The sequence below is a fragment of the Tamandua tetradactyla genome, chromosome 5 (assembly GCF_023851605.1).
Source record: "Tamandua tetradactyla isolate mTamTet1 chromosome 5, mTamTet1.pri, whole genome shotgun sequence".
Classification (NCBI taxonomy): Eukaryota; Metazoa; Chordata; class Mammalia; order Pilosa; family Myrmecophagidae; genus Tamandua; species Tamandua tetradactyla.
The window spans coordinates 8,404,580-8,420,665 of record NC_135331.1 but is presented as its reverse complement, the minus strand read 5'-3'; the positions used below and the strand labels follow the sequence as shown (position 1 = coordinate 8,420,665).

Below are 16,086 nucleotides of genomic sequence, written 5' to 3'. Positions count from 1 at the left end.
TTTTATTTTTTGTAGGTGATATAAAAGGTCAAAATACAGAGACTCTGCTGGCAGGGTCCCTTGCCAAAGCCCTTTGCTGTATCCTTTGTGTTATAATCATTCAGAAGGTATATTCTGTGATAAACATATCTTAAATTGTGTTATTTCTTAGAACCTTGGATTTCATATTAATGGAAGACGTGAATATTCTAAAGTAGTGGATAAGCAAAAATTAATTTATCTTATCTTTGAAATGTTTTTAAGTTAAGCTGTAAGAACTTGAAACAGGAAGAATTAGAAAAATCTTCAGTTTCTCCTGTGTGTCTTTTTTGCCCAGGAAGCTTCTTCAGACTGTTTCCTTGTTTCTTTCTTTGATAAATTGTTTTTAAATTTTATTTCATCTTACTTGAGTTGGGGACAGTATGTGATTTTGAAAGCCATTATTGACCCTGAGGATGAATAAATGAGGAGCTACTTCTCCAAAAACAGTTGGGTTTTTATACTTAGAATATGTTCACGAATACGTTTCTAAGTATCTCAGTTTTATCTGTGTTTATATGATATTCTCCCAGTCTTTGTCTTGGACTTTAATTCATGGTGCTTGTATCATCTTTATATAGTTTTCAAGTTTGTTATCTCATTTGATTGGCTTATTGATTTGCTTATGTTTCTAGTATTGAAATCTAGGACATGGTGGATGATTATAGGGCAAGGGCATTCAAATGTTGGCAATTTTAATTTTCTGGGACAGAGATATATTTTGTTCAGATTTGCAATCTAAACAAAATATATTAATTATAGTTTATTTACAGTTAGTATTTGGAAGCCCTCAATCACTCTTATTTTGTGTGTTTATCATGGTTAAGGAACATTTCTTTTTTTCATCTTGATGGATGCTAAGCTTACTTAAATTTGAGGGTTTTGTAAAATTTAATATAAATATTTATGAAATAAAATCTACTTCTTATTCCTTAATACTAAAAAAATAAGACATTCATAGAATGAACAAGGAAGTTAAAGGTAGGAGCTTATGTTTTCTTATAAGAACTATGATTCTACTAATTTTACTACCATAAGGATGGTAGACTTAGAAATTGATTATAAAACCTTATATATATATTTAATAAGATTCAGTTAAATTATCTTTTTAAGAAATTTATTGCAGTAATATATATAACAAATTTGTCATTTTAAACATTTTTAAGTAAACAGTCTGTTGCATTGATTACGTTTAAAATGTTGTACTACCATCACTTCCATGTACTGTCTTTTCATCTCTTTATAGATAACCAGGAAATGAAATCAAGGATATTGGTAAGATAAAAAAATCATTATTATTTTTATATACCAACTATGGCCAATTAGAAAGCATAAAGGGAAATAGGAGATGATATATTTACAATAGAGATGATAGATATTAAGCATGCATAATTAACAAGCAATGTGTAAATCTGATATGAATGAAAACTTTTAAATTTTGAGAGAAAAGAAATAAGAAATGGAGAAACATATTTTCTTTTGGGATTTCATTTTTTCCCAAATTAAACTGTAAATGCAATCTCAGTGAAAATTTTTTTCTGAAAGGGTGGGAGGTTTTAAAAATAAATTGAAATTTGATCTAGAAGAAGAAATCAATGAGAATAGTCACTAATTTTCTGAAAGAATAATAAGTAACAGCTTGCTATGTTAGACATTATATTATAAAGCTACAGTAACATTGTGGTAATGGTATAGTAATAGACAAACAAAATGATAAAGACTAAAGTCTAGAAGTAAACCCAAGTACATATGGGGGTTTTCCTTACACTGAAGGAGCACTTCAAAATAGTGGAGAGAGAATGGATTCATTATTCAATAAAAGGGACGGCACTGATTGATTGGCCAGTTGGGGGAAATAACAAAGCTGGATTCCTATCTCACTGCTTATACCTAAATACATTCTAGTAAAGTTCAAACATTCAAATGTAGACACTTGAGTCATAAAAGTACAAAAAGAAAATATATGTTTAAAATCTTGGGATGATGAGTGCCCTGCTAAGCAGGACATGAAACTTTAAAAGAAAGATTAATATTCCAGAAAAATAAAAACTCCAAAATAAGGATAAAAGAAAAATTATTAGGAAAAGTATTTGCAGCATACCTACCAGACAGACAGCGTATTCATGTAGTATCTCCAATACATAAAAAGAACCCTTATAAATTAATTTTTAAAAGATAAGCTTTTCCCAAGAAAAAATGCCAAGCCCTGGATTTTAAGGTTTAGCCTTATGAAACATATTTCCGTAGCAGAGAAGCTAAGACTCCCCATAAGGAGGCCTAAGAGTTGCTTCCAAGAAGACTCTTTGTTACTCAGATGTGTCCTCTTTCTCTCTAAGCCCAACTCTGCAAGGAAAATCATTGCCCTCCCCACTACATGGTACAGGCCACTCAGGGGTGAAAATCTCCCTGACAATGTGGAGCATGACTCCGGGTGATGAGTCTGGCCCTGGCACCATTGGATCAACAACACCTTCCTGACCAAAAAGGGGAAAAGAATTTTAATAAAATAAGGCATCAGTGGCCAAGAGAGGTCAGGTGGAGTCAAGAGACTGTTCCTGGAGGCTGCTCTTATGCCAGCTTCAGTTAGGCAGTGCTAATAGCTCGTTGGCTAAACCCTAGTCAATGTCACTTCTTTTGACTGTTGAGAACACCTAGGGCTCGAACTGAGACTCTGTAAAGGTTTCATGTACTAGGTTTGCTTTCCTGGAACGTAAAATTCTGGTGGATCCTAAAACTCAGAGGGACCAGCCTCTCCACGATTAGCAATTAATTACACCCCCCTGTCCTTTTGTGTAGACATCCCTGCTCAACATGAAAAGGAACAGTCATTCCCCAAAGATCCCTATAGACTGGAAAGAAGGATTAAAGAAGGAGAAGGTATAAAAGAGAGTATGAGATTTAATAGACAAGCATGGCTGCTGAATCACTATATTAATATTCCTTCTAGCCTCTGGTGTTTTAGAGCAGCTAGAAGGAAAGATCTGAGATGGAACGGTAGCCCATGTGAGATGCTGAGATCTGTTCTGTAGCCGCTTGTTAAAGAGTGCTTTGAAAATTACTTTTTTCTTTCTCTGCTTTGTATATATGTTATACAATAAAAAATATTTGAAAAAAAAATTTTACTCTAGAATAACAAGTAGAATACATGAGCAGTCTCCAAAAGAAGAAATGCAAATGGCCAGTTAACATTTGAAAATATGTAAGCAAAGAAATGTAAATGTAAAACAAAAATGAAAAAACTAACAATTTCCAGGTTGAAGGCAATGTTGGGAATTGGTTATTGTCATGCATAAGATGGAGGATAAACTGGTGCAAATTTTTTCTGCAGGGCAATTTAGTTATCTGTATTAAAATTAAATGTACATACATTTTAGCAACCTCACTGATTATCTTCAGGATATAATCAGAGAAGTGTGCAAAGGGTATTTGAAAGTGTTCATCAGAACACTGTTTAAAGCTGAAAATTGAAAATCGCTTAAATGTCCTCTATAGATAATTGGTTAAATAGTTTTAATCTATGAAGTGGAATCTAGGAAGGAAATTCATTGGCGTGAGATTTTTTTCCCCCTACATACTTCTGACTGAAAAATAAGATTGGGACGGTAGGTCAAGTGTCACCACATTATGCATGTGTGTGTTCAGGTGTGAGTGAATGCACTGCCCACCTCTAGAATGTTCTCTAGAACAGCGTTTATCAAACTGTTATACCAGGGATTGTTGCTGGGTGGTGGGATTTTGGGAATATTTTGCCGCCATCTTTACAATTTCTTTGTTATTTAATGATGATAAATAGAAAAACAAATTAGAACAATATTTGGGGTGGTTTGCCAGTATTGTGATGACATTTAAGTGAGAATATTCAGATGTGCCTTGAGGGTACTTACAAGATTATGACTTTTTTAGGTGATCAAGGCTGCAGAGGACAGTGCATTGCAGTATATGAACTTCATGAATGTAATTTTTGCAGCACAGAAACAGGTGAATTGAGTCTTCCTTTTGAATGATATTTTGGGTTAATTTTGTTTTTGGAATGACCTACTTAGAGAGGTATTTTGATGAAATAGCTTTATTAATAAATTAGGAGTCAGGAATCTGTATCTTGTATTAGTCATTTCTCTATTCGGGTCCTGGACCGCTGAGAATCTAATGGGTTCTTTGATGGGTCCCCTTCTCAGAAAAAATGCTTTCCAAAACTTACAATCTCCCAAGGTGTCCCAGACCAAATAAGTCCTGAAATGCAGAGGGGCCAGCCTCTTCAGAATATCACTTAGTTCCATCCCCCATCCCATTTTATCGACAGGCCCTTCCAACATGAAAAAGTTAGAATGGGCATAGCCCAAATGCCCCTAAACAGTGGGAGAAAGATCAAAGGTGATGGTAGAATAATACAGAGGAGGTTGGGTTTAACAAATGAGTATGGTTACTGAATCATTATACTGATATTTCTTTTAGCCTCCAGTACCTTGGAGCAGCTAGAAACAAAAACCTAAAATTGTGGAATTGTGACCCATACCAAACTCTGAAATCTGTTCTACAAATAATTGTGATGCACTTTGAAATGTATTGCTTCAGTGTATATATGTTATTTAAAGGGAAGGAGGAGTATAACATGGAAGATAGGATTTAACAAATGAGTATGACTGCTGAATCATTATGTTGATATTTCTGTTGTTATCCAGTGTCTTGGAGCAGCTAGAAGAAAAAACAAAGAATTGTGGAATTGTAACCCATACCAAACCTTAAAATTTGAATTTAACTACTTTTAAAATGTACTTGGAAATTTATTACTTTTTTGTGTATATATTATATTTTACAAAAAACAAAAACAAAACAAGAAAGCTTCCTTTAAACTTCAGTTTAACATAAAATGCTTTCATACCTATGCTTAATATGTCCCATCTCAGAGTAGTAGCATAATAGAGTGAAAAGAATGTGGGCTTTTGAACTCTAAAGGAAATTATAGACTCTAGTTAATAATATAATTATAATAGTATAGTTGCATCAGTTGTAACAAAGGTAATGCAGTAATATAAAATGTTAACAATAGGGAAGACTGCATGGGTAGGGATATTTGAGAACTCTGTACATTCTGAATGATTTTTATATAGACCTACAACTGCTCTAATTAAAAAATAATTTTTAGAAGTCTGGGCTTTGGAGACAGGCAGGCTGGGAGTCACGGCTCTGCCACCCATTAGTTCTGTCCTCATAGCCTGGCCAAGTCCTGAGTTCTTCAGCTGCAACATGCAAATAATAGATCTGCTTTATTACATGTATTAAATGAACTATTTTTAAGAGCTGAGTCTGACACTTGGTGGTTCTCAGCATAGCTAAAGCCATTGTTGTAATTATTCCTCTAATGATTTCAAAATGTTCATTTCAGAATATTTTGATTGATGCCTGTGTTTTGGACACTGATTCAGGACTCCTCCAACAGGTATGCTTTAAAAGAACGCTTGGGTTTGGGGGTATGAAAGCATGGCATGTTCTGTTACCTATTACTAAATGCTTTTCACTGCACTCCACATATTTTTTTTGTGTGTGTATATGTGAATTTCACGACCTTAATTTTAAGGAGAATAAGAAAGATCCTCCCAGTTACATGGATTTATTGACAGATGGCAAGTACAGGCTAAGTGTGCTAGTTTGGCTATTCCAACTAGTATCCTGAAGCATTGAGAATACACAAATATAGAGTTAGTTTGTTCGCCATTGATTTTAACCATGGAATATAAGCAGTAGGCTACTCGAAAAGATTTGGCTAAGTTGTTAAAGTTTATGAGGTAACCACAAGTTGACTCCACACATTTTTAGTGTGATGCTATATATTATAGCCTTAACATCTCTCTGTTCCCTTTAAAATTCTTATTTTTATTTCATATCATGTCTTGATTTACTTTATGAAAGTGACTCATGCACTGAGAAGAATTCACACAACTCAGAAAAATCTAAAAATATCCCTTCAGTCTCACTGCCCTCCCGTCACCATTGCTGCTGTTAGGTGCACAGCATTTTGGCTCTCCTTCTTCATACAAGAGATGATGGAATAGGTCACTTCATAGGGAGTTTTATAAAAACAGGGTCCTACTCCCCATATGTGCTGTCCACCACGTACCCACCTGCCACATGGGGCTACTGAGTACTTGAAACGGGCACATGGGCGTGGTCTGGATAAAAATGTGCTCTAAGTGTAAAACACACAACAGATTTTAAAGACCTGGTCTGAAAAAAAGTAATGTAAAATATTTCATGACATAAAATGTATTAAAATTGATTTTACCTGTTTAGTTTTCTCTTTTTTTTTAATGTGACTACTAAAAAATTTAAAGCTATGTGTTGTTCCCATTCCTGTATATCTCTGTTAGGTAGAATTGCTAGATGTTGCTTTTTAATCAAATGTATGAAACTAAATTTTAATTTAACCAAAAGGAGAAAAAAACCTGAAGTAAGGCTGAAGAAATTACTGAACTTTTGATAAATATTTTTGACCAAAGGAAATGTTCTTTCTAAATGATCAGTTAAAAGGACAAAAGTGCAAAACGCCCTGAGTTTAGGTTACTGTTGGGAAAGAGGGGTGAGATACAGATGGCGAATACGTGGGCTTCGGATGTCTTGGGATTGTCCTAGTGCTTTAACTAGGTAGTGAGTAGGGACATTGTGTTTATTTGATTATTCTTTAAACCATACTTATTATACATTATTGTGTAAGCTTGCACATATGATGTTTCAGTATTTAAAATTCAAAATTTGAATAAGTTTTTAACTACAGATTTCAGTTTACACTGTCTTAACTCCTAGATGTTCTTGCCTATGCCATGACTTTAAACAGCATTTCTCCATTCCTTACTCTCGCCTTTACTTCTCTGGCCTGGTCCTGGCCTCTCCTCTGAGTTCCAGACTTGCACATTCAGCTGCTTATGAAACATCTCCTCTTGGACATGTAGCAGGCATCTCAAATAATATGTACAACACAGAACCCTTGATTTTCCCCCTCAGCCTCTTCCTCCCCATCATTACCCTTGGCCGTGAATGGCCATATAGCTCTCAGCAGGTTAAGCCAAAAACGTGAGTCTCCTTTGTCTCTTCTCTTCCTCACTTTTCATACTTCCATTACTCCCATTAGCAGATCCTGCTGATTCTATCTTTAAAATATATCCTATTCTGATTCTATCTTTAAAATATATCCTAAATCTCATCATATACTTTCTCCTCTGTTGATGCCATTTAAGTCGATGATTGCAATAGCCTCACACTGGAGTCTCAATTTTGGTTCTTAGCCCTGCCCACCAAAGTTGGGTCAGTGTAAAGCTTTAAAAATACAAAGCAGATGATGTTTCTCACTTGCTGAACCCTCCCCTGGTGTCACATCACACTTAGTCTGAGCCCCAGCATCCTTGCCACAGCCCTCTTTGCTCTCACTGTCTTCCAGCACACTGGCCTCCTTGCTACTGCTTTAAAGTGCCAGGCTTACTGCCACTGTAGGGTCTGTGCAGTTGCTGCTCCCTCTGCTTCTCAAGCTCTTCCATCAGGTATCCCCATGGCCTGCTTGCTGCTGTCATTCAGGTCTCTGCTTCTGTACTATTTCTTCACAGAAGCCTTCCCTGACAATCCGGTGTAAAGTAGCCCACCCTCCTATTCCCTGTCCCTTTACCCAACTTTAGTTTTCTTCAGTGAAGTTGTCATAACCTGTAATATTATTTCTACATTTCCTCATCTGACATTCTCTGTCTTCCCCACTAGGAAGTCAGGAACATTGGTTGTCTTGTTTACTGCTGTAACCCCAGAGCCTAGGACAATGGCACATGGTAGTTTTCTAAAAATATTCGTTAAATGGGTAAATTAATCTAATGAACCAATTGAACTAGAATTTAATTGGTATAATTGATAGAATTATACTATCAGAGACCATCAAGATTCTAAGACCAGAACTAGCTCTTTCAGCGTAAATTGAAGCACCAGCATATCATAGAGAGAGGACAATATTAGTGAAAAAAATAAATGAATGATTATTGACAAAACCTTTTAAGGTAAACAAGAAACCTGACTTAATATAGACAGTCAAGAGGGCATGAATGTTTTTTATCTTTGGGAAAACCACTTCAACAATGCAAACATTTTTAAAAAATAAGAGGAACAGATTCAAAAGAGTGCATTTTCCTAAAGAGCACACAGTAAAGCCACTTCAGAATTTCTTCTTATATAATAAAATTGGCAAAATCTAATAAAAATAAACCTCAAAATTTAAACTTTGGTGCCTCAAAAGACACCAAGAAGAAAATGAAAAGATACCCCCACAGAATGGGAGAAAACACTTTGCAAATCATAAATCTGATAAAGGACTTGAATCCAAAATATAAATATATGTAGGTATGTGTATATATAAACGCTTACAATTCAACAATAAAAGACAACCTAATTTTAGGATGGGCAAAGAATTTGAATATATTTCTCCAAAGAAGATATACCAGTGACCGATAACCACATGATAGATGCTCAGCAACATCAGTTGTTGAGGAAATGCAAATTGAAACCAAATTGAGGTGTCACTTCACAATGAATAAAATGGCTGAAATGAAAAAGACAGACAATAGGAAGTAATGAAATTGGAACCCTCATATATTAATAATGCAGTATAAAATGGTGCAGCTACTTTGGAAAACAGTTTGGCAGTTCCTCACGTTATTTCTAGAGTTACCACGGGACCCAGCAATTCTACTCCTAGATATATACCCAAGATAAATGGAAATGTTTACCCAAAAACTTATACACAAATGTTCATAGCAGCATTATTCATAATAGCCAAAAAGTGGAAACAACCCAAATGTCCATCAACTGAGAAATGGATAGACAAAATGTGGTATAATAATACAATGGAATATTATTTCCCATATAAATGCAGTACGTATACATGCTACAACATGAATGAACCTTGGAAACTACTAAGTAAAACTAAGTAAAGAGTCAGACACGAAAAGCTCCATCTTCTCTTATACCATGAATATGAAATGTCTAGAATTGGCAAGTCCATAGACAGAAAGCAGAGCCTGGACTGAGGAGGAAGGGGTATTAGGTATGGTATTTCTTTTTAGGGTGATGTAAATGTTCTGAAATTCTGCAGCAGTAATGGTTGCACAACTTTGAGTATACTAAAAATCCCTGAATTCTACAATTTAAAAGGGTGAATTTTGTGGCATTGTGAATTTTTTCTCAAAGCTGTTATTTATAGACACAATGAAAATTAGAAAACATGACTACAAAATTATTTCAGTAACAGACAGCAGAAAAGTCATACACAGTCCCATGCTACAGTCTTCAAAAGGTGAAGTGGGGTTGGCCAAAGAGGAAAAAAAAAATAAAGTAATTGAATATATTGCAAGGTAGTTGGAAGTTTCTGATCCTGTCACTCTGGGAAAACAATTCCTTTTTAATATACTGCATCATAGCTTCCTCTCCTTTTGTAGACCTGAAGAATTACTGGTGAGCATTTCATCCACCTGGAAAAGCTAAGCAAGTGCTAGTTTGGCAGAGAACCCTTTGATTGTCTTGCAGGCTTGTGACATCACAGGGGGGCTGTACTTGAAGGTGCCTCAGATGCCATCCCTTCTGCAGTATTTACTGGTAAGGAAACGTTAACCATGAACCCTAATGCCTCGAGTCGAGCAAAACCTTGTATCCTAGGGAATGGATGAGAGCTAGATGGCTAATGCTGTTAGTTAAAAAGAAAGAATAATTAAGTGGCCTAGGAGTTTTTAAGCTGATGTGGATGGACAGCTGGTAGACTTTGAACCCTGTAAACTGGATGCAGAATGCTGTTAAGACGGCTTCCAGAACACTGCCTGCATGTGTAGATGGTAATTACTGAACAACTAAAAATGCTTATCTCAATAGATTTTAAGGAAAATCCTAATTTAGTATTTTCCTAGTCTTGACTAATATCTCTGTCCTGACTTCTGGTTATTTTCCCCCATGTTTTAAATAAAAATTCCTTGTCTTTTTTTTACAGTGGGTTTTCCTTCCTGATCATGATCAGAGATCTCAGCTAATCCTGCCCCCTCCAATTCACGTGGACTACAGAGCTGCGTGCTTCTGTCATCGCAATCTCATTGAAATTGGCTATGTCTGTTCTGTGTGTTTGTCAAGTGAGTTCAGGCACCTGTTATTGTTTTTTTTTTTTTCCCTTAGTTTGAGGGGGAAGATATTAAATATCTGAACTATTTGGTTTTAAATCATCCTTTTTTTTTAATTTACAGTATTCTGCAATTTCAGTCCTATCTGCACTACCTGCGAGTAAGTTTCTTTGAGGTTGTGTGTGGGGTTCCCACTTGAGAGATTTAACACATTAAAAAATATTTTCCTTTGTGTCGTTTCAGGACAGCCTTTAAGATTTCTCTGCCTCCTGTACTGAAGGCCAAGAAAAAGAAACTGAAAGTGTCTATGTGATAGTAAAATGTTTTGTTTCCATCTTTTAGTGCTATTAATAGAAATTGTATGGAGGAATCTGTTGGAAAGGCCCTGAAAAAACTACAGATAGATAGAAGATTATTTTCACATAGTTATTTTCTTACAGGAGATATTTCCAAGACATCATTTTCATCTTGCACTTCTAGGAGACTGATTTTTTTGAGGGAGACATGCTATGCAATATATTTATAAATCTTTTCTGATTAGATTTTGACCAGAAAGGGTGAAGAAAGCACAAATTTGGGACTATTTTTTTTTTAATAGAATGATCATCTGTCAAAGTCAGGCTGCTATGAGTGATTATAGGTTTTACAGCATATTGGCCAATCTGGGTCCCTTCTGTGAAATGTATGATGTGTAAGAAATCTGAGCACAGTTTTGAGAGAAATGTAAACATGATTATTTATGGATTAATGGCAACAATCAAAGTATAGCATCTTATTTGAACCAACTGTTAATGTCAACAGTAGTTATGTAAATAAAACACTTATTGTCTAAATTAAATTTTATTCAACTTTAGATATTAGCAAATATTTATTTTTTTGCCTACCAATTCAGCGTTGGACAAAAGTATCCCTATAATAATATTTGTTACTGAGTAACTATGAAATCTGATTTTAAAAGCACAAGAAGAGTGAGTATAATACTGTAGTAGAAAAATTTTCTTCAGAAACAGTTGTGTTAAGAGCATATTTGTGTAAACTAATGTCTGATCTTAAGGAAAATTGGGGGAGGGGGGTGGGGGGGCATAATGGGCTCCCTTTTAAAGTTGTATTGTTTCCAGATAGAATTTTTCCTTTTTTAATAATAAAAAAAAAAGATCACTATTGGAGAACTGTTCTCTAGCAGATTTGGACTGAATACTGAAAACTTCTGTAAAGTCGAAAGAAAAATTATTTGTAATTTCAACAATGAAAAGTTATTTTTCTATGTAACTTCGAAGTTGTTAAAAGTCATTTTAAGTTCAGGTTTAGCATAGGACGAATTTAAGAAATGGTGCTGGTTTGGTTTGTTTTTAAAAGTAAATTGACAAAAATCCATTTGTGTACAAAACCTTATATATAAATAAGATTTTAATTTTCTCTTTTTGTCACTTCAGAAGCCTAGGTGTTTGGTTGGGTGTTTGATTAGATGATTTCAGTTGGGTTTTATATTCTAGATCTGTGATTTTGTTAATAAATTTGCAAAAATTTTGGTGATTGCTTTGCAAGTATTTACTAATGCCTGAATTTGAGAATCTGTTTGCATATGTTGCCTTTTAAACGTGGTATCTAATATTTCATAGCCTAATTAAGTGTAATGGATATCACTATTTTAAGTCTAGGAAATGAAGCATTGTACATGTAAAAGATGAATATTTTCAAACTAGTTGATAAGGGCTTCTTTATTAAATAATATTTCTTTGGAATGTTTGTGTACTTGTTTAGTTCTGTTTAAGTTATATTTTTAACTTGTACTTGTGATTTATTTGTATAAATTTTTATAACAAAATAATTTCAATTTTATATTTGATTGAATTATTTCTTCTTAGTCATTGTTTATTTCATGCTCGTTCAGCTCTTCTTAGACTCCTTAAAGTGTTACTTTTTAGCCTGATTTGGTCAAATACCAATTTTTTATTCAACTCTGAAGAGCTTTCATTTCAAATCTTGTTAAAATTGTACAGGAAAATATTGTTACAAATACATTATGATAATAGGTTGATATGGAGTATTTAAGATTTCTAAGTATGAAAGTATTAGATAGAGACTTGATATTTCTTTGTAATTAATGTTGAGAGCAAAAATCTATTAGCAAATGTCAGTTTATTGGTGTTTTCATTGGATAAAGCAGGGTGGTTTTAAAATATAATGTATGTTTTGATGCCAGAAAAGTGGGATACTTCATTATCCCATAATAGTTTATTTCAAATCCATGAAATTATTCTCTTACAAAGTAAATAATTAAATATTTTAAGTATTAGACCTGCAGTTATAAAAATAGTTCCTTGGGATTTATCTGCAAAAGAATTCCTGCTCTGTTGCTTATGTTTAAAAAATTAGTTATTTTGTTTATTTCAAATAATCCAAACATGATTTGTAAGAGTGCTTATAATTCATGAAAGAATGTGTGGAAAGACTGCAGGGAATGTAAAACATGAAAATGGATTTGGTTAGGGTAGCCTTTTAAATGCTGCATTTAAAAATATTCTACAAGGATCACCAGCAGCCAGTCCCAGAATGCCACGGTCTTCAGGGAGAATGCATTGCCTTGCAGATGCCTTAATTTTTTACTTTTCCTAGCTTCAAAACCATGAGCCAAAAAATCCTTGTTGTTTAAGCTTAAAAAATAATTCTGGCATTAGATAAAAACAAGGAAATTGTTTGCACTTGAAAAATCTAGTTCTACGAAGAAATAGGATATCATAGTAGAAAAAGAATTTCAATGTCTTCCAGCTCAGCCTTCCTTTCACATTGGGCATCCCTTGTGTTCAATCCCAGTAGGTGATCAGCCAGCTTCTGTTTAGAATGCTTATGATGGGGCCTTTCTCTCTCCAGGAGTCAGAGGTCAGACTCTTAGAAGACATGCATACATATACACACATCTACTCTATATGGATTTAGCCAAAAATTCAGATTTCATCAAGACCACCCAGAGAGACAGAGCACGTTTTTACTCAGTGCTTTTTTTCCCTTTAAGTGTAGTCCTTCTCCCTAGCCTTCCTGTTCCCACTTTATTTTTCTTCATTAGCATTTATCTGACACACTGTATATTTTATTTATTGTCTGTCTCCTCTCCTTGGCATAAGAATGTAAGTTCCACGGAGAGTTGGAATTTTTGTATATTTTATTCAGTGCTAGTAGCTATAACAATGATCAAGAAATATTTGTTAAATTAACAATGATTATACTAGCTAGCATTTATTAAGTGTTTATTTTTAATCAGACACAGATCTATGTGTTTCACATATATTAATTCATTTAATCCTTATACTGTTACTATCCCCATTTTACAGATGAGGAAACAGAGGCAGGAAGGAGTTAAGGAACTTTTCCAGTGTTACTTAGCCAGGAAGTGTTGAAATCAGAAGTGTACCTACACAGTCTAATGCCAAAGTAAGCCCTTTTTTTTTTTTTTTAATATCAGTGCTCATTTTATTTTATTTTTGAAAGAATATTCTTCATATAAAGTATTTACCTCCTTATTCCAATAAATTTGGAGCACAATACACAGGAATATTAGGTATTACTTTATCACTTTGAAAAACTTTGAAATAGACTTTCATATTTTTTTAAAAAATGTTGGTATGTAAAAACTGGGGTCCCCTTCAATACTGTAGATTTCATTTTTTTAAACTTATTTAATGGACATGTATTTATTCCTTGGTTTGTTTCACATCTGCAATTTCAAATTAAAAAACTCATTTCTATTTTCTTCCTCCATGTGATTTACAAACCATGTGTTAACAAACGCCAGAGGGACAGCAAAGACTAAGTTTTAAACATTAAGGAAATGAGATGTTTCACATGAGCAGGTGCCTCCCTCCTCCATCTTCATGGAGTTCCACACACCACATGGGAGGCCTGCATGACACTTACATAGCCATATGTGACCATACATAACCCAGTTACATGGCTTTTCCTTTTCTAGCAGAAGTTATAACTCTGTTGCCCTATACTGGTTCCCCTTGGAGAAAAAGATCATATAGAACATGCTTTTAAGTTACTCCACATTATAACCAACCTTATTCCCTGTAATTTGTTATAAAAACATGTATTATGGCAGAGCAAGTTGTACTATTTTAAATTCATGCAAAAATAGATTTAGAGGAAAGAATATGTGAGGCTTTGGTAAACCAAGAAAGTATTTAGCTGCCTCTGAAGGGTAGGATCTTTTTCGGTAGTGGTAATAAAAAGGAAAGAAAACCTCAATTTTTGGCTTAAGCATTTTGATTTTTGAGATAAGATAGGTTACAGTCGGGTTTTTCTCTTTCCTAACCCTCCAATATGCATTCAAATTTCTGGCAAGTATAAGTTGTGACACTATTTTGCTTTTGCTTATAAAATAATTTAGAGCCTCCTGGGGTGTTGCTTTCTTTTAATCCAATGTGACTAGTTGTGTGAACAGCTCAAGAAACATCCTAATATATGAGAATGATACTGGTTTTCTTAAGTAGAATTTACTAACCTTGGACAGAATTATCCAGAGCTAAGCTCTTAAAAGACATGGTCCCACAAGCCACAGAATGAGAAAAAATATTTGCACAGCAAGTCTGATAAAGGATTTCTATTATAACTCTCACAACTTAATAATAGAATAAAACGATTAAAAAAATGGGCAAAAGATTTGAGTGACACTTTACCAAAGGAGAGACACAGATGGCAAATATACTCAATATCATCAGTCATTAGGGAAGTACAAATTAAAACCATAACGAGATACCACTATACAAGTATTAGAATGGCCAAAACCAAAAAATATTGATAATATTAAGTGCTTTTGAAGATGTAGAGCAACATCATCAATACATTGCTGGTGGGAGTATAAAATGTTATAGCAATTTTGGAAAAGAGTTTGGCAATTTCTGAAGTTAAATATATATTTACCATATGACCCAGCAATTCTACTTCTAGATGGAATTAACTAAGAGAAATGAAAACTATGTTCACACAGAAATCCATATGTAAATGTTTCTAGTGGCTTTATTCATTATCAACTAAAAACTGGAGACAACTCAAGTATCATTCAACTGGTGAATGGATAAATAAACTGTAGTACATGCATACAATGAAATACTACTCAGCAATGAAAAGGAGTAAACTGATATTTGCAACAACATGGGTGACTTTTAAAAGCATCAGGTTAAATGAAAGAACTGAGATGCTGCAGGCTACATAATGTATCATTCCACTTATATGACACACTGAAAAAGACAAAACTATAGGGGCAGAAATCAGATTAGTGGTTGCCAGAGGCTGGTGGTGGGGAGAGGGGATTAAAGTCGGAGGGGCATCAGGAGATCTTTTGATGGAATGGAAATGTTCTACATCTTGACTGATTGTGGTTACACAACCATGAGTTTGTCAAAGCTAACAGCAGTGCACACCTAAAATGTGTTAGCTACTGGATGTAAATTATAACTTACTAAACATAACTTAGAAGAAAAGGGATTCTCTTTGACCTCCACCTGCTCTCAGGTCAGGAAGTTAGAACTTAAGCTAACAAAAAGATAAGCCATCATGCAAAGCTATATATGCTAAGTGATAAATTTGAATATAGGAGCATAAGTTTGAGGTAAACAGTGGTGAAGTTCAGAAGTGTAGAAACTAAACTAAACTTTGAAAAATGGATTAGATTCAGGTAAGTGGGAGAAGATGGTTGGATGTGTGTAGGGGACCAGTTTCAGCTGGGAGGACTAAAGTATGCAAAGCCAGGTCAGCTGGATTTGGAGGAAGACGAAGACACTGAAAGCAGGCTAAGGAATGAGAAATTTAAAATTTTTTTTGAAATTGAAATTAAAAAAAAAAATCATTTTACTTAGATTTTGAACAGACACATCCCCATGGTTCAAAATTCTATTAGTACTTACCATTATTTGATATGCTACATATTTATTTATTGCCTGTC

General features: G+C 34.3%; 2 protein-coding genes and 1 long non-coding RNA gene across 5 annotated transcripts in view; 2 read left to right on the top strand and 1 right to left on the bottom strand.

The window, feature by feature from the left end:
* The window catches only part of GTF2H3 (general transcription factor IIH subunit 3), a 38,999-nt gene extending 25,425 nt beyond the window's left edge, over positions 1-13,574 (top strand). For 2 of the 3 annotated variants that reach the window (XM_077159612.1, XM_077159611.1), the window contains exons 5-13: positions 16-78; positions 970-999; positions 1,265-1,293; positions 3,922-3,996; positions 5,402-5,455; positions 9,568-9,636; positions 10,022-10,157; positions 10,269-10,305; positions 10,389-11,671. In XM_077159612.1, the coding sequence (XP_077015727.1) occupies positions 16-78; positions 970-999; positions 1,265-1,293; positions 3,922-3,996; positions 5,402-5,455; positions 9,568-9,636; positions 10,022-10,157; positions 10,269-10,305; positions 10,389-10,458 (563 nt within the window). In that variant the 3' untranslated portion in view covers positions 10,459-11,671. Of the gene's footprint in view, positions 1-15; positions 79-969; positions 1,000-1,264; positions 1,294-3,921; positions 3,997-5,401; positions 5,456-9,567; positions 9,637-10,021; positions 10,158-10,268; positions 10,306-10,388; positions 11,672-13,472 lie in introns of those variants that run through there. The other variant, XM_077159613.1, reaches the window with a different exon arrangement.
* The window catches only part of LOC143683525 (uncharacterized), a 46,596-nt gene that overhangs the window by 23,670 nt on the left and 6,840 nt on the right, over positions 1-16,086 (bottom strand). The gene's annotated exons all lie outside the window — the stretch shown is intronic.
* TCTN2 (tectonic family member 2) overlaps positions 13,475-16,086 on the top strand; it is a 35,761-nt gene continuing 33,149 nt past the window's right edge. The window contains exon 1 of the mRNA XM_077159605.1: positions 13,475-13,574. The gene's annotated coding sequence lies outside the window, so the exon portion shown is untranslated. The remainder of the gene's footprint in view (positions 13,575-16,086) is intronic.